General features: G+C 34.8%; 4 protein-coding genes across 5 annotated transcripts; 3 read left to right on the top strand and 1 right to left on the bottom strand.

The window, feature by feature from the left end:
- The first annotated feature begins 6932 nt into the window (after positions 1-6932).
- On the top strand, positions 6933-8738 carry LOC118058825 (heavy metal-associated isoprenylated plant protein 26). The gene is made up of 2 exons (XM_035071578.2): positions 6933-7171; positions 8181-8738. The coding sequence occupies exons 1-2, from the start codon at positions 7091-7093 to the stop codon at positions 8562-8564; spliced, it is 465 nt and encodes a 154-aa protein (XP_034927469.1). The 5' UTR covers positions 6933-7090; the 3' UTR covers positions 8565-8738.
- Positions 8739-13237: 4499 nt separating this feature from the next.
- LOC118058824 (heavy metal-associated isoprenylated plant protein 26) lies at positions 13238-15099 on the top strand. Its single transcript, XM_035071577.2, has 2 exons — positions 13238-13475; positions 14550-15099. The coding sequence occupies exons 1-2, from the start codon at positions 13248-13250 to the stop codon at positions 14931-14933; spliced, it is 612 nt and encodes a 203-aa protein (XP_034927468.1). The 5' UTR covers positions 13238-13247; the 3' UTR covers positions 14934-15099.
- A 196-nt stretch (positions 15100-15295) lies between these two features.
- On the top strand, positions 15296-19440 carry LOC118058823 (WD-40 repeat-containing protein MSI2). Its single transcript, XM_035071576.2, has 6 exons — positions 15296-16179; positions 17019-17342; positions 17447-17590; positions 17784-17908; positions 18428-18523; positions 19040-19440. The coding sequence occupies exons 1-6, from the start codon at positions 15847-15849 to the stop codon at positions 19272-19274; spliced, it is 1257 nt and encodes a 418-aa protein (XP_034927467.1). The 5' UTR covers positions 15296-15846; the 3' UTR covers positions 19275-19440.
- Positions 19441-23418: 3978 nt separating this feature from the next.
- Positions 23419-25910, bottom strand: LOC118058821 (basic leucine zipper 23). Of its 2 annotated transcripts, none has more exons than XM_035071575.2 (3): positions 25756-25910; positions 24396-25342; positions 23419-23844 (listed from the first exon to the last, which is right to left on the bottom strand). In XM_035071575.2, exons 2-3 carry the CDS (start codon positions 25171-25173, stop codon positions 23816-23818), a joined length of 807 nt encoding a protein of 268 aa, XP_034927466.1. In that variant the 5' UTR covers positions 25174-25342; positions 25756-25910; the 3' UTR covers positions 23419-23815. The 2 variants fall into 2 exon arrangements, with proteins under 2 accessions (XP_034927466.1, XP_034927465.1); XM_035071574.2 differs by lacking the exon at positions 25756-25910 and adding an exon at positions 25519-25719.
- Between the last annotated feature and the right edge of the window lie 198 nt (positions 25911-26108).

Here is a 26108-nt window from a genome sequence, read left to right as displayed (position 1 = left end):
CAATCACATGACCACTTTAAAAAAGTACACACGCTTGAAACTACAAATTAATCCCACAGCTTTTAAATAGCCGCTTCCAGGTGCTGCCGTATGGAATTGGCATATTTTTCATGTTAATATGACGATATTAAGAGTAATTTTAAAAAAATAAAAAATATTATTTTTGATACATTTTCGAGTGTGAAGCACTTTAAAAAGTAATTTCCAAAACATTCTTAAACACCTCCTAGAAATGAATCTCAATTGTTGCTGTTTTTTAACTTGAGGGTTCTAATTGGAATCATGTACACAAAATAAGGACCGATGTGAATCCTATATCTTAACAAGATTGAGGATGATTCCAAACGTTATGTAACCTTTGATTGTAGGATAAGAACTCTCAATAAAAGTCTGAGAAATTATTGCTTGAACCTCGCACCAATCACATTACAGGAATAATTGAATTGGCCACCTAGGATTCACTGTATTAACCGATTAAGTAATTCTGATTCAATAATTATTAGCCCAAAGTATATTTATTGAGGTATTTGATACCTTTGAGAACTGAACTCTCGTCAAAGATTAGAGGAATTTTAATTCAACAATATTTATTAGCCCAGAGTAATCTTTGATTTCATGATTTGCATGCAGGGTGGGGTGTTTTTTCTTGAAAAAAAATGAAATTGGGGCAGAAAACTTAAATTAAGCAAAACCATGCAAGATTATATCCTTGTCCAGTTGATTTTAGGACTTGTGATGTGCAGAAGCTTAGCCAATACCTAACCAACGCATCGAATGGGTTAATGCCTGCCACTTTGAACAGCAGCTAGCCATGGATCCTAAATCACGGAAAAGTGTCCATGTCAACAAGATTCTAAAGATCTACAAGTCCATGGAAAGATTATAAAATCCACTCCACAGTTTCCCATGCCTTTCTTCAATGGTTACATTGCAACAACAATACTGAAAAGGGTCGTCATCCTTTTTCTTGAAAACATTGTTTTCATTTGCCCTTGACAAGAAGTTGATAGGAACACGAAGTTGATAGGAGCACTTGGGAAAACAAAGCATGTATGGTGAGCGGGGACCCATGTGTTGCCCACCTACCATGATTCAAGTGACTCACCTTCCTTGCTTGGAAGCTAGCTCCTCTGGAACCAGCGGTGCAGACCATGTGAATTTGTGAAAGCACCACCACCACCACCACCACCCTCATTGACTAGGCATTGCTGTAGTATTATTTAAGATTTTTCAAGGGTGTGGTGCAAAAACGCAAAGCCCGTGTCTCTCGTATTTGGTGCAAAGTTTCTGCTACACCATCACAGCCACTGCTCTTTGCTTTTTTTTTTCTTCTTTTTTGCCGAAGTGAAATGGATGCACTTGGGTCTCTCGGGGTCTTGGTTCCAATAATGCAAGGCAACCCACACAAGGTTTTTTGTTTCATTGTTTCAGTGGGATTCAGAGAAACGTGAAGAAATCTCTAGCTAGTTGCTCTTCATCTCCTTTCATTGCTGTAATGATTGGCCATTTTTTTTACTTTTAGAAAAACATGGTTTTTAATGCTTCCTCGGCGCCCTTAGAAAACCTTAATTGACACCATGTAAAGCGATTTCACTATTCCATTGACGTGCTGGTCACTTTTAAGGAACACGCCATGAACTTTAGCGTGTAATCATGTGCTTGCTGTGCATAATTAAAGTGGGAATCAAACGTCTAAACCCCATCATGATATATTAAGCAATTTCTCAATTTGCAGTGGTGTATATAGGGATCAAATTAAGTGATTAATTTAGGTCCTAGGACTTCTAACACTTTAGTTGTTGCTGTGAGTAGTGAGACTCCAACTATCTCTCATTTTCTTTGAATTCACAGGCAAATGTACGCGGTACAAAAAAAATATATAAATCTTATCAATATATATATAGCCAGCTTTGTAATGAGTAAAAGCAACTCCCTTCAATCTTCATGATACCATATGACCACCATAGTTGACGCGCAATATAGTGGGAAAAAGACGAAGAAGAAGATAGAATTAGGGCCTCTCAATTTACAGGTCAATGATTTTTAATATACTGTGGAAAAAACTCTAATATGTAATGCAGGTTTATAATTCATAAATTGTTGATGAAAATATAACAAATCAATTATATATTAGATGTATATATTGATTAAAAAAAAACGATAGAAAAAAATGATCTGAAAGCAAGTATGTAAAATATTTAAAATTCAAAAACAGCTAAGAGAATAATTAAAATTGCAAAAACAATATCTTATGTGCCTAATTTGATCATGGCTTTGATCCCAATCTTATCTTATAAAAATGGATTTGTAGAATTTTTTAATAAAATTTGAGTTTGATTTGGCTATCAAATATAAAATCATAGCTATTTTTGTCACTCGCCCCGTTTTATTATTATAATTCATAAATGCATGTGCAAAGCTTTCCACATAAATAACTCAGCATGCACCCCTTTTTTTTAAATCCAAATCAAATCTTCAAATGATGATAGCCTAACAGATGGTCTCCTATGCTGTATGCTTGATCCTTAGCAACCTTTTTTTCAAAAAAAAAATCTATAATGATCAGCAACCCCAGATGCCACCATAGAAATATCAGTAAACGGCCTCCGGTGACAAATACTACCAGCAGCCATCTAGGGCATACATGGCAGTGTCGAATTCGTGAAGAGTACTGAATTTTGGTACCATGTCATGGTTTTAATGAAGCAGTTTTTCCACACCGGCATTGTTTAATTAATGTCCTATTAGCACTAATTAATTATCTGGTGTTGTCACGTCATTGATATTGAATAAAATATACTCTCTCTTTTTTCCGCACAGTTAACATGGACGATTACAAATCATGTTTTCGTTGAAGTTTCTTTCGAAGACTTTGAAAACCTTGCCACAAGGACCCTTTACCTGCCGACCGAACTCGGTCGACCGATTTATAAAACGGTCGAAAATCATCAACCACACCACTTTTATACACCAGGGTCAAGTCACACTTGGCTATTTTTTCCTGTTCTTGAATTTTTGCTATAATTATGTTCCTAGTTTCTACCCCTTTGATCCTTCGATTGTTCACACGAGGTTAGGCTTTTGAAAGGGACCCTACACATATGCTCTGAAGGGAAATGTTAATTAATTGTCAGAATTTTAAAAGCTAGCCAGGTGCATGGTCTGCATTCTAATAATCAAAACGAAGACCCACCAAGAACAATCATAAAGACTGACCTTATGACGAGTGACAACTTCTGTGCAACGATGTACTACTGGTATGGGCAAGGCTAGCTAGTCACCTTTCACGGGCACCATGCATGGGACCATTGGGGTTAGCCGATTTGTCCATTTATGGACTTAAATGGGAAAGAGTTATCAAGGGGGTGGTGCATCATGGTCTTATACCATGCATGTATATGTTCATGAACAGCAGCCATACGATGCGTGGAGACGTGGAAACATGTATGAAGATGCAATCTGTGTTCTGTATTATTGCCTGCTGTGATATTTAATTGAGCTATAGGATCGGATCCACTCTGTAGTGGAGAGCCACCTCATGGGCATAATTAGGGATGCATCGTACATAAAATAAACTATTGTGATGTGTCAGAAATACTAATACTAATAAAAAATTTATTAGTTCAGGACTGGTTTCTGTTAGTATTTAAGGCTTAATACATATTCTCTATCGATAATTGTTTTCTTAGTTATTGTGTACTGTAAAGATCGAGTGCTCTTGAAATTCGAGCTTGAAATTTTTAAAAAAATAGTAAGTAAATTAATTGGAGATTATGTTTGTATTATATTTAAAACTAAAAATTCAAAGTATACTGAATAAATTAATCTTGCACATGCAGCATTTCTCTTGTGATGATAAACTCCCTTTGTTGTGGCAGCTAAGATTGCGCCATACTCTCGATCGGTTTGTCTTTTGATGCATAAAGAATAGTAAGTTTAAGATACTTGATTGGCTTGGTCAGGCATCTCGATCTTGAAATTGAACAAGTTGTTTGATAATAAAACCAGGTTTATAATTCTTTAACAGCTAGGTCGAAGGCATGAGGATGGAAGAATGGGTGACCAAACACAGCATGCTAGATGGATAGCCTGTGTGTTTCTACATTTTAAAATTGTTTTTGAAAAAAACATATATAAGTTTAAAAAAAAATGATATTAAAAACCATGATAGTGGTTGATGTGAAAAACATATTTTTAACCATGCTAATTATCTCTTTATTAGTTTTTTATTATACATGAAACAGGGAGTGATCTCGGCTCTCTGAATCAACCGTGTAATACGCCGGACAGTTTTGGTTTAATAAGCAGGACATGATTGCACCACCTCTGGTCATCTGCTTCAGTATGTGCACTGCTCGCTTTTTTCCATGAAAGAAAGAGGTGGCCATAATGCAGCCACCAGATAGGATGTCTGGAGGGGATGACTTCACGTTCTACATGGTAGACCGACACACGAAGGTCATGTGAAGCTTGTCTCTGGCGAGAGCCTCCAGATAATTTCTTTAAATCTTGGTCCATTTTCAACGTCTCCTCACCAACGGAGAAAAGAAAAGGAAAAAGAAAACGCTCTCGGTGCTTCTCGTGCGACTTTGACTCCTAAACTTCTTGCAGCCACCATCTTGGCTTTTCTTTAAAGCAAAAACCGCGTTGGCAAGCCAAATTTGACCTCGTCTTTCTTGCTTCCAAGAAGCTGCTCACTTCCTTGATCAAACAGCCTGACCGTTTGCCATCATTGTTTACTAACAAAAGCGCTTTTGAGTCTTGACCGATCTTTACCGTGTAAGACCATGAGCAGTTCGGTAACGGGGCTTTTTCCAACCCACCGGAGCTTTTAAGCTTTAAATAGAAAAAAAAAAACAAAAAAAAAACAAAAGGAGGTAATTTGATGGGGGGGGGGGGGGTTGTCTAGAGGCTCGAAGACATGCCACGTTTCTCTTGCACACTTCAGATTGATGTTGACTTAATCCAGTTTGGATTACTTGATTTGATCAATATCTTCCTCATGATTGACTTAATTCTTTTGGGCGAAATGGATACTTAAATGACTGGGCTTGATCTTGGGCTTGTCGACCACCATTCCTGGTCTGGATTTAGATTGATTTATTAGGACTTCACTACACCACCCAATAGGCATGGGCTTTTTCCCTTCAATCTAGGCCTTTTTGCCTTCTCTGTTTGCCTCTTTTCCTTAATCCCCTTTTTTCACCCTATAAATACATATATATATATATATAGCTTGAAAAACACGATCTCACATCAGCCTCGTTTGGATGAGTAGATTTCTTTACATGTTGGCCTTAATATTTAATCTAAAGAAAAATTAAAAAATTGAATCTCTTTAATTATCAAATCATTGTGTCGGGGTTAAAGATTTTCAACAAGAACATGAGGAGTCCAGCCTGTGGAGTTTTGGAGTATTACACCCGGGAGATCTCACCATCCATTTTTTCTGAGATGTGTTTTAGAATAACAGTGATTTAGAAAGATTTGATAACATAGCATGTATTTATCTTGTTGGGTTTAAAAAATATGATATTTATTAAATGATATTAATTTTAACCGTAATAAAATAGTTGTTACATATCAAAATTATAACATTTTATTAAATATTACTATTCATGAACATGGTAAGGTAGTTATTGCATTTTTGAAGAACAACAAGATGAAACTTCAATCATTTAACTCAATCGATTGACCAGTTAAATCCAGTTAAATGAATTGATCAACTATTTCACATAAAAATTATAATTTGATGAATATTTTTTTCTAGACATGTTTATGAGTCAAAATATACATATCTGTCAAGCTTATAATTTCAAAAATAAACTTTGATTAAAATATAAAAAAATTATTGTTCGTACAATAGTTGTCATTTGTTTTTCAATGTCAATAAAGTAGTCATACTTGAGTGACTATGATCAATCAGATGTGAGTCTATCATAATTAAAAGTAAGTATGTTCAAAATATATTGCGTGGATAACTTAAGAAATGTATTTATAGACCATTGAAACAAGTCTATGCCTAATATAAGGTATGTTCGCATCATATTAAGATAAAATCTCAAGAGGACCATGACTTTTAATTTGATCATTTGATCACGTTCAATTTTTTATAACAGTTTTCGGATGTTGTTTTCTCCATAATAGCCATTATATTGCTACGCGGACTATCAGATCTCTCAATATAAAAAATCTCTCCAAAACTTCTTGATTTTAGTAGTTTTGAGGTTTTTCTTATAATTTTAAGAATCACACAACTGATTTCACTGATCATTATAAACAAGTCACCCGATCAAGCTAGATAATCAGAGTTTTATGTTATTATATTTTAAAAATATAATATTTACTAAATATTATTATTCTAAAAATAAAATAAGATAATTATCACATTTTTAAATAACAGCACCGAGTAATCACAGCAAGATAAAAATATTCTAGTTTTGCCAAAACATTTTGCTCTTATATTAATTTTCCAATTGTTTTGATTTTATACACTAATTTCCTAATTTGTCCCTTTCTACGATCAAAATCAAACCAACCAGTCCCACCTCCACTAGAAACCCATCACTCATTCATGATTGAACCCCACAACGCACCCACTACACCAAACATAAACTTCGGGCCCCACCCTTACCCCGAGAAATGATACATTCACACTCACCATAACGACTTTCAAGTTTTTGGGCCGTTTGTGGGGCTCGCCCTCTTAACTCGCGCCAAAAAACAACGAGACCCGCCTGGGGCAGTGCATGGATAGCAACGACCATGATGGCATCTGCAACAAATAGTAACTGTGACACCTGTCAGGAACTCAGCTCGGTGACACCAAGAAGAAGAGAAAGATCCAACGGCTGATATTTCCTCCCAGGAGAAGGAATAGAGACTATCTGGCACCTGCAAGGTTGCTTATTTAAATGGAGGACTCCCTCTTCACCGGCTCGTGCCTGTCAAAAGCATTACAATCATTTCTATGTGAAACACATGGAAGCCTTTAGGGATATCTCTGTCTAATAATTCCTTATCTTTTCAATACTCTCTCTACCTTTGGTATTCCTTATCTTTTTGACGAATCAGGAAAAATCATAAAGAAATGGGTGCTCTGGATCATTTGCCTGACTTCTTCGATTGCTCCGGTGGCGGTTCCAAGCACAAGAAACGAAAGAATTTGCAGGTAATATTGCCACAACTCTTTACTCTTACTCTTCTTTTTTTTACACACACAAGCTAAAGAAAGAAGCTTTTTTTGGATAGAACAAGCAGCCAGCATGAGCTCTTGAAATATAGTTGGTTTCATAGCTAGAACACGCAATAAATTGGCTCGTTGTCCCGTCTATTGTATATCTGGTTCTTTCCATGGATGATCTGATCTCTCTTATGGTTCTGTATTGAATTTCTGTCATTAAACGATAAAAGTATTCCCGAAGGTTTTCGCACGCTAAAATTAACAACTCACGAAAAAGCTTTCTTGGCAGTTAATTAACATTCAAACACGAATTAATAACAATGTTGCTGTCTGTATTCATAGTTGATAAACTTGACGAGTTGATATAAGAAATTTGAGATTTATATCCGAGTTGATTTTTAAGTTGAAGTGCGTTTTCGGCTTTGGGCCAAAATGTTTAGGGTTTTCATGTATGTATAAATAAATTTAAAAAATAAAAAAAAATATTATTCTATATTTGTAAAGTGAAAAGTTCCTGAACTTTCAAACATAACTCAAGTAGAAGAAAGGATATATTTTAATACAAATAATCGAAACATGCCTTGTAAATTCACTAATAATGGATTTACCATCCGTGACATTTATGGATTTACCCATGCACTAATAATGGATTGAATTTTAAGAAGATGAAAGACGCTCATTATGTTCATTAAGGACCTCATAAAGTGAAAATGATTTCTCCCAAAAAGTAAGGGCATTTTGGTGTTTTACTAATGAAAAATGAAAGTCCACGACAAATCTGGTGCCCCCACCACATTTTCGAATGTTATAATTCTCATTTTATGATTTTTTGAATTTTTCTACAATAAAAAAAAATAATTTTTAAAAAATAAAATCAACATTACTTTCATATGATTTTAAATAAAAAATATTTTAAAAAACATTAATTACCATACTAACATGCACTGTCTTAAGCTTACACGCTCACAATACGTGATTGATTTAATGTGATGATCAGACGGTGGAAGTTAAGGTCCGCATAGACTGTGAAGGATGTGAGCGCAAAGTGAAGAGGGCACTGGAGGGTATGAAGGGTGTGAAGCAGGTGGTTGTTGAAAGAAAGGCAAACAAGGTGACAGTCGTTGGATATGTGGAGCCATCAAAGGTGGTTGCTCGCGTGGCACATCGCACGGGTAAGAAGGCAGAGTTGTGGCCATACGTGCCATATGATATGGTTGCCCACCCCTATGCACCCGGGGTTTACGACAAAAAGGCCCCCGCTGGGTACGTGAGAAATGCTGAGGACCCACAGGTGTCCCAACTAGCACGTGCGAGCTCTTTTGAAGTTAGATACACTACCGCTTTCAGCGATGAGAACCCTGCAGCTTGTGTCGTTATGTGATGATCATTATTGTAATTAGTTTATTTCTGTGCTTTGACTTTAGGGCTTGTAATTATTAATTTCTTTTTTAATTCTCCTTGTCTTGTATGCTGTGGTGAAACTATTTTGCATTTGTATCTTTTTTTGTCTTTGATTTTGTTAAGAAATTAAATATTTGTTTGCTTTGGTGCATTATCTGTACATTGTGATGAAACCCTCCAAAAGTCAATGACTTATCATAATTAAGGGAGTCAGATCTGTAAATGAAAACGATTTGAAGCTTGTAGGAGTTCATCCTTTCCTTTCCTTGTTTGTTCTTAGATTTAGCCATGGCTATAATACTTGATTTAAGGGCTGCCCTTGAGAAAGAAAAACTCTATAACGAGACAGATTATTTTTATTAAAAGGGCTGCGTTTTTTAGATTTAGCCATGGCTATAATACTCACTTCTGATGATCTCCCCAGCTGGTTCTCGGGACTCACGAAACCGTCGTCTTTCTCCGTTCACAGGCTGGTTTCGGGACTCACTTCTGACGACTTCCCCAGCTATCCCATGATTGCCGGTGTTGTGCCACCCACTGCGGTCGGTGTAGCAGCTCTGCGAATTCCGTGATTGCTGAGGCGAGGCTTGGCTTGGGGGTTTTTTTTCTGAGCGAATATGGTGAAATTACTAGAGTTTTGGAAACCAAAGCCGACTTGAGTTCAGATAAATGCAGCTTTTGCAAGCTGAAGCACCCAAACCACAAGCTGGCCTGGGTCAATGATAAGCATTAAAAAAAATTAAAAAAATGGGTACACTACGTACGTTCCAGACATCATCTGGACACAATCACTTGCATAATTTAGTAGATGGACACTTTAACTTTTTGTCATAATATTAAACTCTACACTGTCTTGTCTGTGCAGAAGAAACCAGGTCGTTTCCCCTGCTCTTGCTGTCCTTTCTGCGGCTTATTTACGGTTTACGAGAGTTGCAGAGGATATGTTTTAAGGTCTTATTTTTAAAAAGTATTTATTTTTATATCAACATATTTAAATAATTAAAAAATATTAAAAAAATAATTAAAAATATTTTTTAAAAAAATAACAAAATAACAATTCACCCACAATACCAGATAAATACTTTGATAAAAAAATTTAAAACATAAAAAATAATAAATAGACTAGTTTATTTTTTATATATTATAATTAAACTTGAAAACTATTCACTCAATTATTTATTTAACTCAAATTTTAAATTGTATGAAAAATAAATATATTTTCATATTCACGCGACCTTATCAAAAAAGTAACCTGAGAGAGAACATTAAAAGAAAAAAAAAACATCAAGTTAACACTGACAACAGGCAACATAGGTTATAAACTATACTGAATTATTTTTTTATTTTGATATATAATAAAAAAACAAAAATTAATTTACAACCAATAAAATATTAAAAAAAAATCTAGATACACGCGGATTTCAATGTTTTTAAAAATAGAAAGCGACAGACTGCAAATTCACCAGAGGACAAGGATGAAATGACTTGATTTGCAAAACATATCAATCTGAAAAACTGTTGATTTGGACAAGATACAGCTCTATTTGATTAATTATTAAATGCTTGAAACAGTAAAATCGGAAGAAAGTTCCAGCTGGTGGAGGAGGGTGTGACATCAAGTGTGACATTGGAGATAAGATTAGGTAAATACACGCTGCTTTGTGCCAGCAACTGTATAACCTCATTGGGCATCCACGTGCCCCTGCCATGCCGTCCAGCTGTGCCATTTTACAGCCGAAAACTAAGAAAGAAGAGTCGCTAGTTACATGGTGTTTGAGTTTGCGTTCCAACTGTGTTTTTATTTTTTAAAAAAATAAATAAATATATTTTTAGATTTTTGAAGGTGGGTTTTTTCTCTGGCCTTTTGTTTCTCTTTTTAGCCTGGTTTCATGTGAAGCCTTTAAAAATTTAATTGGGTTTTTTTATTTTATATTTATTTTGGATTTAGTCTATATTTTTTTATTGTTGTATTTTTATCATTTGTATTCTTTTATTATTTCCTTTGGAATTTTAATTTTTTTTTTAATTTTGATCCTTGTTTTTTTCATTACTTTTTTTCTATCATTTTCTTTATTTATTTATTTTCAATTTAATCATTGATTATTCTCTTTCAATTATTTTTTTATGCATGACTTGGTGATCATTATTTATTTAAAAATAAAAGTTATGATTATATGGATTTTTTTTTAAAGTCAATCGAGTATGAATAAAAACAAGTCTAGTAAAATCGAGGAATAGATATAAAAGAAGATATTTAATATTACAATACGTGTTATTTATATAGTTATATTTAATGAATTTATTTGTTAAAATCAAACTTGTAATAAAAATCAACACACAAGTAAAATTTATCAAATAAAAAAAAACATACCATATAATATTGCACATATTAAAAATATTATAAAAAATAAATATTTTTTTTAATTTTAAAAATAAATTTAATGTATAAAAAATACAAATGAATCATGTTAATCTTTTCAAGAACCAAAGACACATAATACAATTAAAAAATAAATGCTCTTTAAAAAAAGGCTAAGCAGTCACCAAAAAAAATCACATAGAAACGAAATACAAACTTAAAAAATTATTTTAAAAAAGACACTTGAAAAAGTTGAATTTGAAAAAAAAAATAAAAAAAAAAAAAAAAAAAGAAGGCCAAATCAAGCGGCCTATCCATGAGTAAAATGCCCGCGCGCAGGTGTTTATTTTTTTTAAGGTAATGGAGCAGATGACATACTCTTCATCCTAGTTCAGCTTTTTTTTTAAAAAAAAAAAAAAAAAAAAAAAAATGGACAACGTGTCGTTTAGAATCTCTAAATTCCAAGTACTATGATAGCTGTAAAAATAAGACTGCTGGTTATTTATTTTTCCAAGCATGTAAAAAAAATAAATAAACCTTATTAAATCAATTCATAATCAACTCCAAGCATGTAGAAAATATACTATAAACCTTATTAAACCAATTCATAATCTTCAAAGCATAAAAACCTATATCAAAACTTAAAATTAACTTAAAATTAAAAAAAAATTCGAGCTTGTTTTTAAGACACTTTCAAAATTAAAAAAACACATAATTTAAACTCTTATTGTCATGTAAAATTATTTCGAATATAAATCTACCACTATGGTGTCTAGAATCGCTGTAACAACAACGTTTTTTATCCATGTTGTAATAAAGCGATTATCCCTCTCTCATCTCACCCAAAAAATTGAAAAATAATGAAAATAAAATTTATTATTAAAATTATTTTTTATAAATTAAATTGAATAATTATCTAATAGATAAAAAAGATTGGATATTCAAATTTACATTTTAAATAAATTTGAATGCCACCATCTTTTTTACCCATATTTTCACCATAATCTTCTTACTTTCAAATCAATCATCTCTTGAAAAAAAACACGCAACAAGGTGCTAATTTAGATTAAAAGGGGCTCAATCATATAAAAAAAAATCAAGGAAAAAATTCAAAATAAAAAATACCTCTGCTTTATTACATAGTGATTTGTATAGGAATAAATAACGATTTTAGCTATGGCATTTTTTCACACAAGGCTTGATTTTAGCTATAATATTTTTCCTACAAGTATAGTGATTTTAGTGTTTGGTTGTTATTTTATAATAGAAAAGACAAAACTTGAGGTATATAAACACATTTAGTCCCGGATACGGAGATAAAAAATTGATTTTACATGTATAGATAATGGTTTTATCAATTTTTCTACCCCCTGGCAAGAGGAAGATAGAGGTGACAGAGACACAGCCAAATATTTTATTTTTTCCACAAGCTTTCATATTACCATTTTACAGTTTCAATCTTTATTTTTACTTTTAGATTTAGATAATTAATTTTAGCTAATTTATTTCCACCATTAGATCTCAAAAATGTAAAGTATAAAACAAAAATCAGAAAATATGAGAAATACAGACAAGAGAGGAGAAACTATTAGGCAAAAAGAATCCAACTAAATTACCTATCAAGATTGTTACAGGATGAAAGCTCTCATCTTAAATAGCTCATAAACATTTAATCGGAAATTCCATAACCTGAATTGGAGACACGTGAATTTGAAGTTCTATACTGAAAAAAATAATGATAACTATACTCAAATAGTTATTTTTTAATCCTAATAATGATTAAAAGGGTATTTAAAAATGTATCAGCGTTTTGATTTTTAAAGTATTTTTTTATTTAAAAATATATTAAAATATTTTTATTATTTTTAAAAATCAGTAAATTAAAACAATAAAAAACTTATTATTTTTTTTAAAATGTAATTTCAAACGCGTTAGAAAACCGTGAACAACGATTTAACTTCGCAAACCTTTTCCAGCGTGACAACCTCTGAACGGACCAGAAAATAAACCTCTGATCCGATCCTAGCCAAGAAAAAAAGAAAACATTCACACCAACCATAGCCCAGTTTCAAGTTTTTGGGCGTTTGTGGGGCCCACCTCATAGGTCGTGCAGCGGGACCCACTTGATGTCGGTATGTGGACGTAAACGAGCCACCAGCCATGATAGAATCTGAAGAAGCAACCAGGACACGTGCCAAGAAGCCAGCACAGCGACACACAGAAAGGAAAAAATCCGACGGCTGACAGAGCCAAAGAGACCCACTTGCAAGGTTGCTTATTTAAATGGCGGACTCCTCAAATGATATGTCCGTCAAAAACTTTCCTAGTCTTTCACACACTTTTCAAATCCCCTTGGCGCTTTTCTGTGCATTAATTCTTTATATTTTCTATATTCTCCCTGCCTCAAGGGTTCCTTTATCTTTTTCACGAATCAAGAAAAGTTATAAAGAAATGGGCGTTCTTGATCATATGTCTGGTATCTTTGACTGCTCTCGTGGCAGTTCCAGGCACAGAAAATACAGGCAATTGCAGGTATGTAACATCTTGCCAACTCTCTTCTCGTACTCTTCTCTTTTTTACATATATAAGCTAAAGAGAGAAACCTTGTCTAGATAGAACAAGCAACAAGCATGAGTTCATGAGATTCCGTCGGTTTCATAGGTATAACATATAAGCAATTGCAGGTATGTGTTGTTGCCACAACTCTTTAACCTCATACATTTTTATTTTTATTTTTATATATACATAAGCTAAAGAAAGAAACTGTCCTGACAGAACAAGCTGCAAGCTTGAGCTCTTGAAATTCAGTTGGTTTCATAGTTAGAACATACAAGCAATTCGCTCGCAGCCTTATCTAAACTTTCCCTGGATAATTTCGCGTCGCCTTTTAAAATTCCTTAGCAATCCCAGATCTCTCTTATGGTTTTAGACTCAGTTTTTGTTATTAAACTATAGAAATTGCTCACTCTAACTAACAACTTCTTGAGTCGCACGGAGGTTTTTTTATCGATTTGTATCCATGCTAAACCCGGCTTTGACTCAATGGATTGATAGGAAATTCTGTAATCCGAACCCAAACCCTAATCCGAGCTAGATTTTGAATTTAACTGGAAAAAAATATCGATTCCGATTGATTCCATCTAAGTTCGGACAAGAAAAAAAAATGAATTCGTTTTAATAAAAACAACTTAAACTCAATTAACCCGATAACTCGCATGTTGACTCACCACTCTAATGACATATATATACTTTCCCATATCAATCCTTGTAACCGATCTGGTTCTATGGCTCATTATATCCCTCACGGGTTCTCGTAAAGTGAAAAAGATCACCATCATAAAGAAAGACATTTTGGTATCTTCCTCATAAAAATTAAAATAGCAAAATCCATTGTGGCCCACCAAATGTTTCTGATATATAAAAATTAAAATAGGTTTCTGATATTTTTATGAGCTTGTGGCCCACCAAATGTTTCTGATATTTTTAATGACCTGTGGCCCTCCAAATGTTTTAGATATTTTTATGACCTGTGGCCCACCAAATGTTTCTGATATTTTTATGAGTTGACACGCTTACATTGAGTGATTGTTTCGATGTGATGATCAGACGGTGGAGGTGAAGGTCCGCTTAGACTGTGAAGGATGTGAGCGCAAAGTGAAGAGATCACTCGAGGGAATGAAGGGTGTAAGTCAAGTGCTTGTGGATAGAAAGTCAAACAAGGTGACAGTCGTTGGATATGTGGAACCAGCGAGGGTGCTTGCTCGCGTGGCACATCGCACGGGTAAGAAGGCAGAGTTGTGGCCATACGTGCCATATGACACGGTGGCCCACCCTTATACAGCTGGGGTTTACGACAAAAAGGCCCCTGCTGGGTACGTGAGAAGCAATCAGGACCCACAAGTGTCCCAATTCGCACGTGCGAGCTCCTTCGAGGTTCGATACACTACTGCTTTCAGTGATGAGAATCCTACAGCTTGTGCTGTTATGTGATGATCGTGATTATAGTTAGTTTATTTTTGTGCTTTGATTTCAAGGCTTTTAATTATGTTTTTAATTTTCCTTTCTTGTACGCTTTAGTCTTTATTATTCTCTATCTGTATTTTTTTTTTGTTACTGGTATTTCTAAGAAATGAAATATTTGTTTACATTACCATGATGCACGTGCATTTGAAAGCCCAAAAAGCTAGTAATTGATTATTATCGCTTTTTTTATTTATTTAGAAATTATATAAATTTATTATAAAATTATGTCTGAAATAAATTTATTTGCACTCTCACAATTTCGAGAAATTTATATTATTTATGAGTTTTTATTCGAGATAATAATTAAATGAAAAAAAAATTTTTATTTTAAATAAATCATCATTTTCATAAAGCTGAATAGGATCAAAATCAAAATCCTAAATTTTTGCAATACCATCACTATTATTCTGCCATTAAAATTAAAATACTGTTCTCAATCTTTCCTCTTGGAAGTGACAGAAGCGATTATCGTGCGGTTGTAATTCAGTGCGTGTGTGTGTATATTTATATATATTAAATGCAATAACTTGAAAAAATAAATTGGAATAAGAAAACCGTCTTAAAAAATGTACTCATAATTAAAATCCAACCAGCCAAGGAGTCACGACTCATATAATTTAGTGAGTCGAATCTTTAATGAAAACGAGTTTAAGCTCGTATAATTGGCTTCAATAAAGTCTTGGACTCCTATGTTTTCCAGGTTAATATACTAGGCTGGGCTAAATCAACTTGGGCTTTGTTCAAATGAAGACTTGGTCTTAGCCCGTTTCTCTTCACATTTTTCGCGGGAAACTAAAAGACCCTAAAGCTCCAAGTAACAGCACACACACAAAGGGGGGCAGAAGACAAGAAGAAAAATATCTCGAGAAAGAAAACGAAAATGGCACCGGTGGAGGATGATCAGGATGTGGGACAAGATCAACTTGATGAAGAATTCTCTGTATGGAAGAAGAACACGCCATTTCTCTATGACTTCGTCATCTCTCACCCTCTCGAGTGGCCATCTCTAACCGTCCAATGGGTACCACTCGCAACTCCACTGCCTCACTCAACCGACCCGTCGTCTTTCTCCGTTCACAAGCTGGTTCTTGGGACTCACACTTCTGATGATTCCCCCAACTATCTCTTGATTGCTGATGCTGTGCTGCCCACTTCGGTCGCCGAAGCCAAGATTGACACTAGTGGCAGTTCTACGAATTCTGTGGTTCCTAAGGTGAGATTTGGCTTGCGGGGCTCTTTTTCGTGCGAGTATTAAGTGTTGGGTGAAATTACTAACATGAAATGTTGTTTTTTATTGTTGGTTTTTTTTGGGTTACCAGTGTTTTGATTCAGCTTTGAGCAAATTCCGTGATTCCGAAGTTGAAAGTTTAAATTTTGGTTTTTTTTTTTTTTTTTTTTTTTTTTTTTTTTTTTGTGGTTAGCAGTTTAAATTTCGTTTGCAGCCTCAGGTCCACCGTTATTTTATGATTCAGGAGGTCAAATTTACCTTTTTTTTTTGGGTTTCTTCGTGGTTGTTGAGTGTTTGATAAAATAGCTAGCTGAATGTTGTTTTTGAGTGTGGTTCTCTGGGTTTTCAAGTATTGTTTTCTTAGTCTCCCGAGTCAAATTATGGGCCGTAATCTACTTGCTGAAGTGTTGCAGCATGTGTTGTATTTTTGCATGATATGCATTTGATTGTTTGAACCCCTGCATTGCTTTATTATTTTTGATTGATTTTAACTATTAATTATCAAATGTTACATTTGTATCTGTCTTGAAATAGTTTATATATTTGCTTTTCTTGCTGCTGCGACATGCATTCTTATTTTCAGTTTCCAATGAATTGCTGAATGTGATTATTAAGTTATGGCGAGGGTGTTACTTTTTAGGTGGAACAAATAATTGAATGTGCTATATTTTTGTTTCAAGAACTGTTCCGTGAACATAAAGTTTTTTGCTGAAATTTTTGCATTTATGTATCATCTCCTCAATTATCATTTGCGACAAGTATTCTTTTGATGTCTGAATAAAAAAGAAACACGTAGCTGATTTTTTTTTTTTTTGGATTAATAGGTGGAAATTACACAGAAGATTCGAGTTGATGGAGAGGTGAACAGGGCACGAAGTATGCCACAAAATCCCGCTATTGTTGGTGCAAAGACTAGTGGTTGCGAGGTTTATGTGTTTGATTCTACCAAACAGGCGGAGAGGAAACAAAGGAATGGCTGTGATCCGGATTTAAGGTTAACTGGCCATGATAAAGAAGGGTATGGATTGTCGTGGAGTCCATTTAAGCAGGGTTATCTTGTGAGCGGTTCACATGATAATAGAATATGTTTGTGGGATGTGTCTGCCGTTGCTCAAGATAAAGTGCTTGGTGCGTTGCAAGTTTATGAGGTAACCTCAGGGCCTTTTCTCTCCCTTTTAATCAATAAAGTTAATCTTTGCAATCATGGTGTGTGCTAAATGGTTCATTTTTGGAGTTGGAAATGCTTTTATAGGCCCATGAAAGTGTGGTCGAAGATGTGTCATGGCACTTGAAGAATGAAAATTTGTTTGGTTCTGTGGGGGATGATTGTCAATTAATTATCTGGGACTTGCGCACAAATCAAATCCAACATTCTGTTAAAGCTCATGAGAAAGAGGTGAAGCAATCTTGCCTTGATGTTTTTTGTATGCTTGTTTTTCTCATGTATGCATGTTTTATTGTTTTGGGAATACCTGCCTGTCTACTTGGTGTAATATTAGTGACTTTCTTTTTGTGGCTTTGCTTGCGAAATCTTCATTTTGATCTTGAAATGTTTTTCTTTCTCATAACACTTTGTTTCTCGGTACCAGATTAACTATCTATCGTTCAATCCATACAATGAATGGATTCTGGCCACAGCTTCTTCTGATGCAACTGTTGGTCTGTTTGATATGCGGAAGCTGACTGTACCACTGCATGCTTTACGTAGTCACACGTATGTTTTCTACCTCCTCTATGATTTTGATTATAGATGCATGACCACAGCTGTTATTCTGCATTCTGAAAGGTATTTACCCTTTTGGAATGCATTTATTCAACTGAGTTGTCTTACAACTTTAGGAATTGTCTTTCTAATGTTTTAGCTGCATTATTCAATTTTTCTATTTCAATGGGGTTTCCACGGATTACCAATTAGAGATGCAAATAGTTATAGTACACGTACATCTGAACCTTGTATTTCGATTATCCAGTTGTGCAGCTCCCTTTTCTTTGTTGGTATAGAGAATGGCAAAATTTTCTATATCGATGTGTTTGTATCATCTTATATTAACACTGCAATAAATTTTGTGACCGGTGTTGTTTAAGTTTTTGTTTATAAAAAAAGAGAGAAGTGATATGCATTCTGGATGGCCCTGCATTCGGGCCCCTGGGTGGTGGCATTTCTTCTGTATCTGTAGTTTGTTTCCCCATGGCATTGACTACTTCTATCTGTTGCGATGCTTATTTCTGACAGAGAAGAGGTATTCCAAGTAGAATGGGATCCTAATCATGAAACAGTGCTAGCATCCTCTGCTGATGACAGAAGGTTGAACGTTTGGGATCTGAACAGGTATTTTCATCAGACATTTGTGAATATGTTCAAGGATGGAGTAATTTAGTTTTGATCCATTTCCCTTTAATAGTATGACGTGGTTTTCTTTTGCTCCATTTCTCTCTCATTTGATGCCCTAGATAGAGAAAAATAGTCGGTAATTTTTGTTTCTTCTTATTGGAATAGTTGTAATCAACTCCAGCCATTGTTAGATTCAGTGATAAGAGATGGAGTTTGGATGATCTCTTATCCTTCTTCCTTCTATCAAATAAAAAGATGAATATACGGTACCTGAATTGCTAGTTGACTGTATAGCTTGGTCATTAGCAATTGCCGCTTACTACAGTGTTTAGCAACTTCAAGTGATCAATTATACGATCTCCAAATCACTGAATTTTCATCATCATATGAAGACCTTAACCATCCAATAAAATCCCTGTCCTTTCTGGTTTTATCGATAAGGGCTGGATATGCTATGAAAATATTATTGTATGTTCCATGAATATTATCTAACCACGATCTTGATGCCTTCAGGATTGGTGAGGAGCAGTTAGAGCTAGATGCTGACGACGGCCCACCAGAACTTCTTTTCTCTCACGGAGGTCACAAGGCCAAGATATCAGATTTTTCATGGAATAAAAATGAACCATGGGTCATCTCAAGCGTGGCTGATGACAACACACTTCAAGTGTGGCAAATGGCTGAAAGTATCTATCGTGACGAAGATGACATAGCATCTGCTGAGGAGCCACCTCTAGCTGAGAAATGAGCGAAAAGCCGATCTTCGTAGCTTCATTAGGCAACCAGACGATGATTTGTTTTTAACCTTTGCACCAAACATGGCCAACTTCTGTTAGTTTAAACATTTTATGTGCAATTTGTGCCCCTCAATGCTTAATTCTTGTTGATCGGAGATGAAAACCGGATTGCGTTTACGTGTTTCATGGGATAAATATTTAGAACAGCACTAATATAACTGCTTCGGAAGTCACCTGGACCTATATTTTAGCTATCCATGACACGCATCACCACCTTGCTAGTGGCAGTGCTACCGACTGACTTTATTTATATTGTAATACCGGGCACCAAAATAGTTCAAGCAAGCCATTTTATGGCAGATAAAAATCTGAAATATCAAGTCTCCAATGCTATTAAAACAATCCAAACGAATAGAGAAAAAAAAAAAGAAGACTCGGAGATAGAATCCTATTAAAACAATCCAATGACTTGAACATGGAATCGTGATAGGAAAGACTTGGTGATAGAATCCTAATAAAACAGTTCAATTGTACCTTACGCGCACAGACGACTATATATATATATATATATATATATATATATATAGGGTTTAAGTATAACACATCAAGTATCATCTCTCACAAAAATCAAAATAGCACCATGACTAAGGCTGAAGAATTAGCTAGGTTCTTAACAAAGTTATTTATGTGTCTGGCAGGCTTAGCATCTATTGCGTTGATGTACCCGAATGCATGCATTGCTACAAGAGAGTATTACCCTACCGCTAATCATCACTTGCTATTCCTTTTCATGGTCACACCCCCAGTATACGCAACGCATTGTTTTCTTCGATTCTTAGATCAACGAAACTTGTCGGACTTGTTCTATAACAAGCAGACAGAACTCATATCCAGAACACGAGAACGACTTGGCACTCTGATTTGCTTTTTACGTGGGTTCTATGGTCTATGGATCTACCTTAACGCCAACAACAGCACTGACATGGAGCCTAGCTTGGATCTTTCGAAGAATTTTGCTGCAATTTCCATTCTTGTACTCAGCTATGTGAAGTATATTGGAAAGAGTGGAGATTCTTTAGCTGTTGCCCGTGCAGTTATCCAACACAGTATTTTAGCTGCAATTCTTGCCATGCTCGATGGTCTACACATGAAATCCTTAGCAACGGCACTTTCACCTGTCATACCTTCAATCATTGTACTGGTGAGAGTGGTCTCTGTGTAGTTTCACGCCCCACCTCAATAAATGAAAATATCATATTTATTAATTCTCATCAACCCCTCTCTCTGATTTTTTTATTGTTTTTTGCCTTTTTTATGCTTAAGGTCACTCCTAAGATGGAGAAGCTCCACTTGGATGAGAACCTGGAGGACGAGGGTAATTAATCTTCCTTGACTTTGCGTATATCAGAAAAAAAAGAAGGAGAAAAAAAGTTTTAGGTTAATAATTTTGGTGCCATTAGAGAAGTTAATATTGGCGTTTTTCAACTTAATCCTTAATGACGATTTGGTTTGGTTTCTCTTTCTTTCGACAAGAGACTTTTCTCTTGAAAAAACCTAAAATGTCTCCGTTTCTGCTCGTCTCTGCCCAGCCATTGTTAGTTTTTCACTTCCTTAAAAAAATTTGAATTCTTTTTTTTTTTTTTTTTTGAGTTAATATATTTTTAATGTTTTTAAATTATTTTGATGTGCTGAATCTAAAAAATGATTTTTAAAAAATAAAAAAAATATTATTGACATGCTTTTCTAAATAAAAAACACTTTAAAAAGTAACAGCAATCACACTTCCAAACACATTTTTGCAGGGATATATTGCAAAGAATAGGAGACACAAGTGCGTTAATAACTCTCAAGGCATGGATTTTTTTAGGGTGGAAAAGATATTATCTCATGTAAGAGATGAAGTTATCTCACTTGATTTCTTTAGTCCGTTCAATAAAATTCTCTATTGTTATTCTGCCTTTGAAGCACTTATTTTAGAGTTTTAATTTCAATATTGATTCTCATGTTTTTCCCTTCCTTGTGTTCCTGGAATTTGGCGATTGATTTATTAAGTCCGCAAAGTGTAATAGCATCTCCTATTAATAGCCAAGACAATTAAATGTTAAAATGGCTCTTTATTTATTGATTCTGACGAAATGGGATGTTAAAATCCCTTTATCCATGGTTAAGAATAAGGAATAAAAATGTTTTTTTTTTTAATCAAACAAATGTTTAGCCCAGAGTTGACTTTACCTGTTTGTTTTTATATTTTAAAAATATTTTTTAAAAAATTAATATTTTTTAATATTTCAGATATTTTTAAAAAAATAAAAAAAATATTATTTTAATATATTTCCAAACAAAATATATTTTAAAAAACAAATATAATCACACTTAAAAATTACCCACACCTGTCAAATTTACTTTCTTCACTAGAATTTTAATGTAAATAGTGGGAAAATGACAGATTAAGAGACTTCAGAGATATGCCTATTTACTAATATATACGCCCATTGACGGGCCATATAAAAAGCAATCAATGGGCATATTAGAAGTCAGATACATATTTGTTAGTTATTGGCTTCGGAGATGCTTTTCTTAATTATTTTTTTAAAAACTCTTATGTAAAAAAAAAAAGAATTTCATAAAGAAAATCGAGGGAAAAAAAATAGTGGAACTATTTATGGGAAGGTCCTGGATCCAAAATTTCTCTTTTAATAACTAGTGATTTGTTTTACTTTTATGGGCCATAGAAGGGGAGGCTTCTTCTTTAGGGAAAAGAAAGGAGGGTAAGAAGCTTGCCCCTGAGCTAAAGAACTAAAGGACGCGACAAGACTATAATTCATAGACAACAACACAGGACACATAAGTTGATTAAAAAATATTTATTATCGATGAATAAGAAATCACACAAACAACCAGGCATGGTCAGCCAGAAATTTCACGGATCCAACATAAATACAAGACCTTCTGCTGCTCTCTTCACACAGCTTTGGGAGGAGAAAAAAACAAAAACAGAAATGGTGCCTTTAGATACGAGGGTGTAAGTAGCTCTGCTCAAATTGTGGGGTCGAGGAAGTCATATTGTGCAGTTATGATCTTTTTGCTTATAAAATTTGCTGCAGAACTAAACATGCAAACATATAACCAAATAGCCATCCATCAAAGTTGGTAGTTTTTTGATTCCCTGTCAGTCTGTAGCATATATCCTCACAGAAATAGTTACCATACCACTCACTGTTTGGTCTTAATCTCGTGTTAGGGGTGAACCAAGAACGAGTGTACCTAGAAAACTAGATGAATTCTAGGAATACTTTACACTTTGATAATAACCAAAGCGAATGGACGAGAAACTGAGGACATCAGTTATTTGTAGAACTTTTATCATATCTGTGTTTTTCTAAAGCACAGAATTCATTCTGATGGTTTACTGTTGGAGATGCTAAACTTCATTCATCCAAGGATATGCATTATCTAAATTCTAATTTTCTTCCTTCAATGAAAAAAAAATAATAAAAAACAATCCAGTGAAGTGAAGCAATCTTGACATCCAAACGATAACAATTATCCTCCAATTAACATAATCTAGTTGGTCCAAAACTGCTTTCAATTCGCAACTTTTTTTGTGTCTCTAAATAAAATGAGCAAAAGCAAGAAAGACCATGTTAACTAGAGACAGAAGTTGAAAGGGGCAGTAAATCCAACTACCCCTTGAGGACCTTAAGGTTCTACTCCTCCATTTCCTTATGAAGGGCGCATAAACAAGAAGATTAGCAGCTTTCAACATTAAATTGACAGCCCTTTCACTCTAAACATACTGTTTCTACTTGAATAACTATTTAACACAGAATCCTCTTTTCCCTTGTTGCAAAGAAGTACCAAGGTACCAAACAATTTGAATTTGGAAAGATGAACCTCACCATCCCTTGCTTCCTGTCTCAGTCATGGCTAGCAGCAAGTTCTGAACGCAAATTTCACAATTCACAGGATGCTCACATCGATTACAAACAGCAAATTGTTTGACTCACTAAAGAAACATCAAACACGTTCCCACCTTACCAAATTCTGTAATTCAGCAATAAAGAAATCATATTGCTTGAGAAAGTAAAAATTCTTAAACAAACTGCCAAAACTTGTAAAAAGACAGAGAAGAAAGGGGACCGTATCAACAATATCTTCATCAAACAACACCACTCCTACTTGTTGTTAAGGTCAAGCTTGGATATAAGGAATATGGTTGAGTTAAAGCTTTGTAAATGTAAATTGAGCTTCATAGAAAACCATTGGTCGGTCTCCGCTCATAAGTTCTACTAGCAAAAGATCCATCAAGTCTCCATTTTACAAAGGATTTTTTCAACCAATTTCACAATCTAACCATACACCAGCTAGGCAGCTTCAGCCGAGTAACCCAACACCTAGATGAAGAAATACACAAAATGAAAAGGGAAAAGAATTAAAAACTAACCAAACCCAACAAGGCATATTGATGAAGCTGATGCTGCCACTCAACAGAAGTACTTGGTGGAAGCACTTGCATCCTCACTGAAAATGCTGACCTCAGTTTGACAGTTTTTCAACTTACCGTTGCTTCACAAGCCCCTCCTAACAGGATAAAAACACCACAATCAGTCACAAAATCCAAATTTGGTTCATTAGCTGCTCGATCAATGCGACTACAAGAAGACATCAGCAGTGTAGTCCATACCATTTAATACACTTTAACCTTATATATGGCTGGAAAATACCATTTAATACACATGATCACACCTTTCTCCAGTCTGGGATTGTTTTTCCAGGTAACATACAATGTGAATGAGATGAATCTTTGAGATGAAACGAGAACAAGTGCCGTAAGCAAACTTTCCATGGAAGGTCTCACTTATATCCTTTTAACATTCACTTCATTCTCTATATGCAATCAAAGTCTTTTACCACAGGAATAAATGCTTTATAGTTGCACGGTAAGCAAAACACAACAAGTGCTTGACCTAATTTCCAGAAATCATCCCACTAAAGTTTATAATAACAAGGCAAACAACAAGTTCTTCTTAAAAAAATAGATCAAACCAATTATACTCAAGTTGTTAATCAATCAGCTCATCCTACACCCACAGTTCGATTAAAAGCAAAATGTTAAGTACAATGAGTTTCACCTTTCCTCTTGTTTGCACTGGAAGAATTGCCATTCATTTCCTCATTCCCAATGCTGCACCCAGGTAAGTCTCTCATTCCTGAATTCTGATACTCCATACACTGAAGGTTCTCAAACTCACAACTGTTAAACCCTTGTCCTTTCAATGCTTCACCTTCTCCACCTTTGCCATCCAACCCAGGATGCTGGCAATAAACCTGATCATCACACCTTATATTACATGGATTCATCACAAGAGAACCAGGAAAATTGGTCAAATTCACATTATTAGCTGATTTCTGATATGGAAAAGATCCAATCTCCCCTTCAATTCTCCCCCTGATGTCTACGAGTAAACACTTGAGCCTTGCAACCTCTGCCTCCAATGCAGCCTGTCCTTGCAGCCTCTTTAGTAACTGTTGGTTCAAAGCTCGCAGACGCTTAACTTCATCCTCCAAAGAGGCAGCCTTTGCCTTCTTCTTCTCCCTATACTTTCGGACAGCCTCCCTATTGCCCAATGGCCGTTTCTTTGACTTTTTCTCTATGGACTCCGCAGTGTCTTCACTCTCAACCTTGTCCTCAGAAGAGGACAAAAGTTTTGTATGTGCATGAAAGCAAACGTGCGTGTGAGGATTATCGGGACCAGGAGGATTGCATGTGTGTGTATGAGTACAAGCATGAGGAGTATCCTTCAGTAGCTCATCCAAGAAACCATAAGAACAACTGCTTGGAAGATCATCCATATTCGGACTCAAAAACAATTCTTGGTTTGAATAATCTAACTCTCCATCGTCCATCATAGCACAAATTTGCCAAACAAAGAAAGGCAGATCCAAAATCCGATGAAGCAAGTATAAATTCGAAATTTTGATGCTGACCCGGATGATAATTTCAATCGAATCCTATCTTTTTCCAGAATTTAGTAGCACCCAGATGAGAAATTTGTGAGCACAGAAATGCACTCCTAAGCTGCAAAAGGTGGATTTTAAGTAAGCAACTCGGAAAATCCACCAAAACCCAAACACAAAATCCTAAAATATCATAAATTCAACTAATTCAACCCCGATAGCAATCAAAGCAAAAAAAAAAAAAAAACAACTCGATCAATGGAAATAATTATTCAAAAAAAAAAAAAAAAGATTTACCACGAAAATGAAATCAAAAGCAGAGAAATTAAGACAATACTTCGACAAAACTAAGGTTTATGTGGCAACGACCAAAAGAGAGATGGAAATAAAAAGACAGTCAAGACAGAATCCATGAAAAATTATAACCATAATCATAAATAACCCTAAACACCAAGTGGCAGTTCCTCAAAAAGGCAAAAACAAAAACCTTAAAAAGGAGACTAATAAAGCTAAATAAAGTAAAAAAGAGCGTACCAGAGAAGATGAATTTGGTTCTTATTCCATAAAATAAAGAGAGAGGGAACAAAAGATTATAGGTCTCCTTAGCTGTCAATTTATAGGTATTTGAGGGACTAGTACCTAAAATTACAAAAATATCGAGAAATTGTATGGTAGATTTTGTTTCATGGTGTGAAGACATTTATTGTGGGCCATCCTGGTGAGAGTTTTCTTTGATCTAAATCATGACCGTCCATTTTTTAGATTTATAAGAGAAACTGGTATCTTTTTCTATGTAGAAGGTCCACACCACAAGCACTTGGATCGTGGAGTCCGCTATTAATTATTAGTTAGTTGTATATAAGAACATACCCCCCAGGTCAATTTTG

The sequence above is a fragment of the Populus alba genome, chromosome 9 (genome assembly GCF_005239225.2).
Source record: "Populus alba chromosome 9, ASM523922v2, whole genome shotgun sequence".
In the NCBI taxonomy this organism is placed as follows: Eukaryota; Viridiplantae; Streptophyta; class Magnoliopsida; order Malpighiales; family Salicaceae; genus Populus; species Populus alba.
The sequence above is the reverse complement of the archived record's forward strand: the minus strand, read 5'-3'. Positions and strand labels throughout refer to the sequence as shown.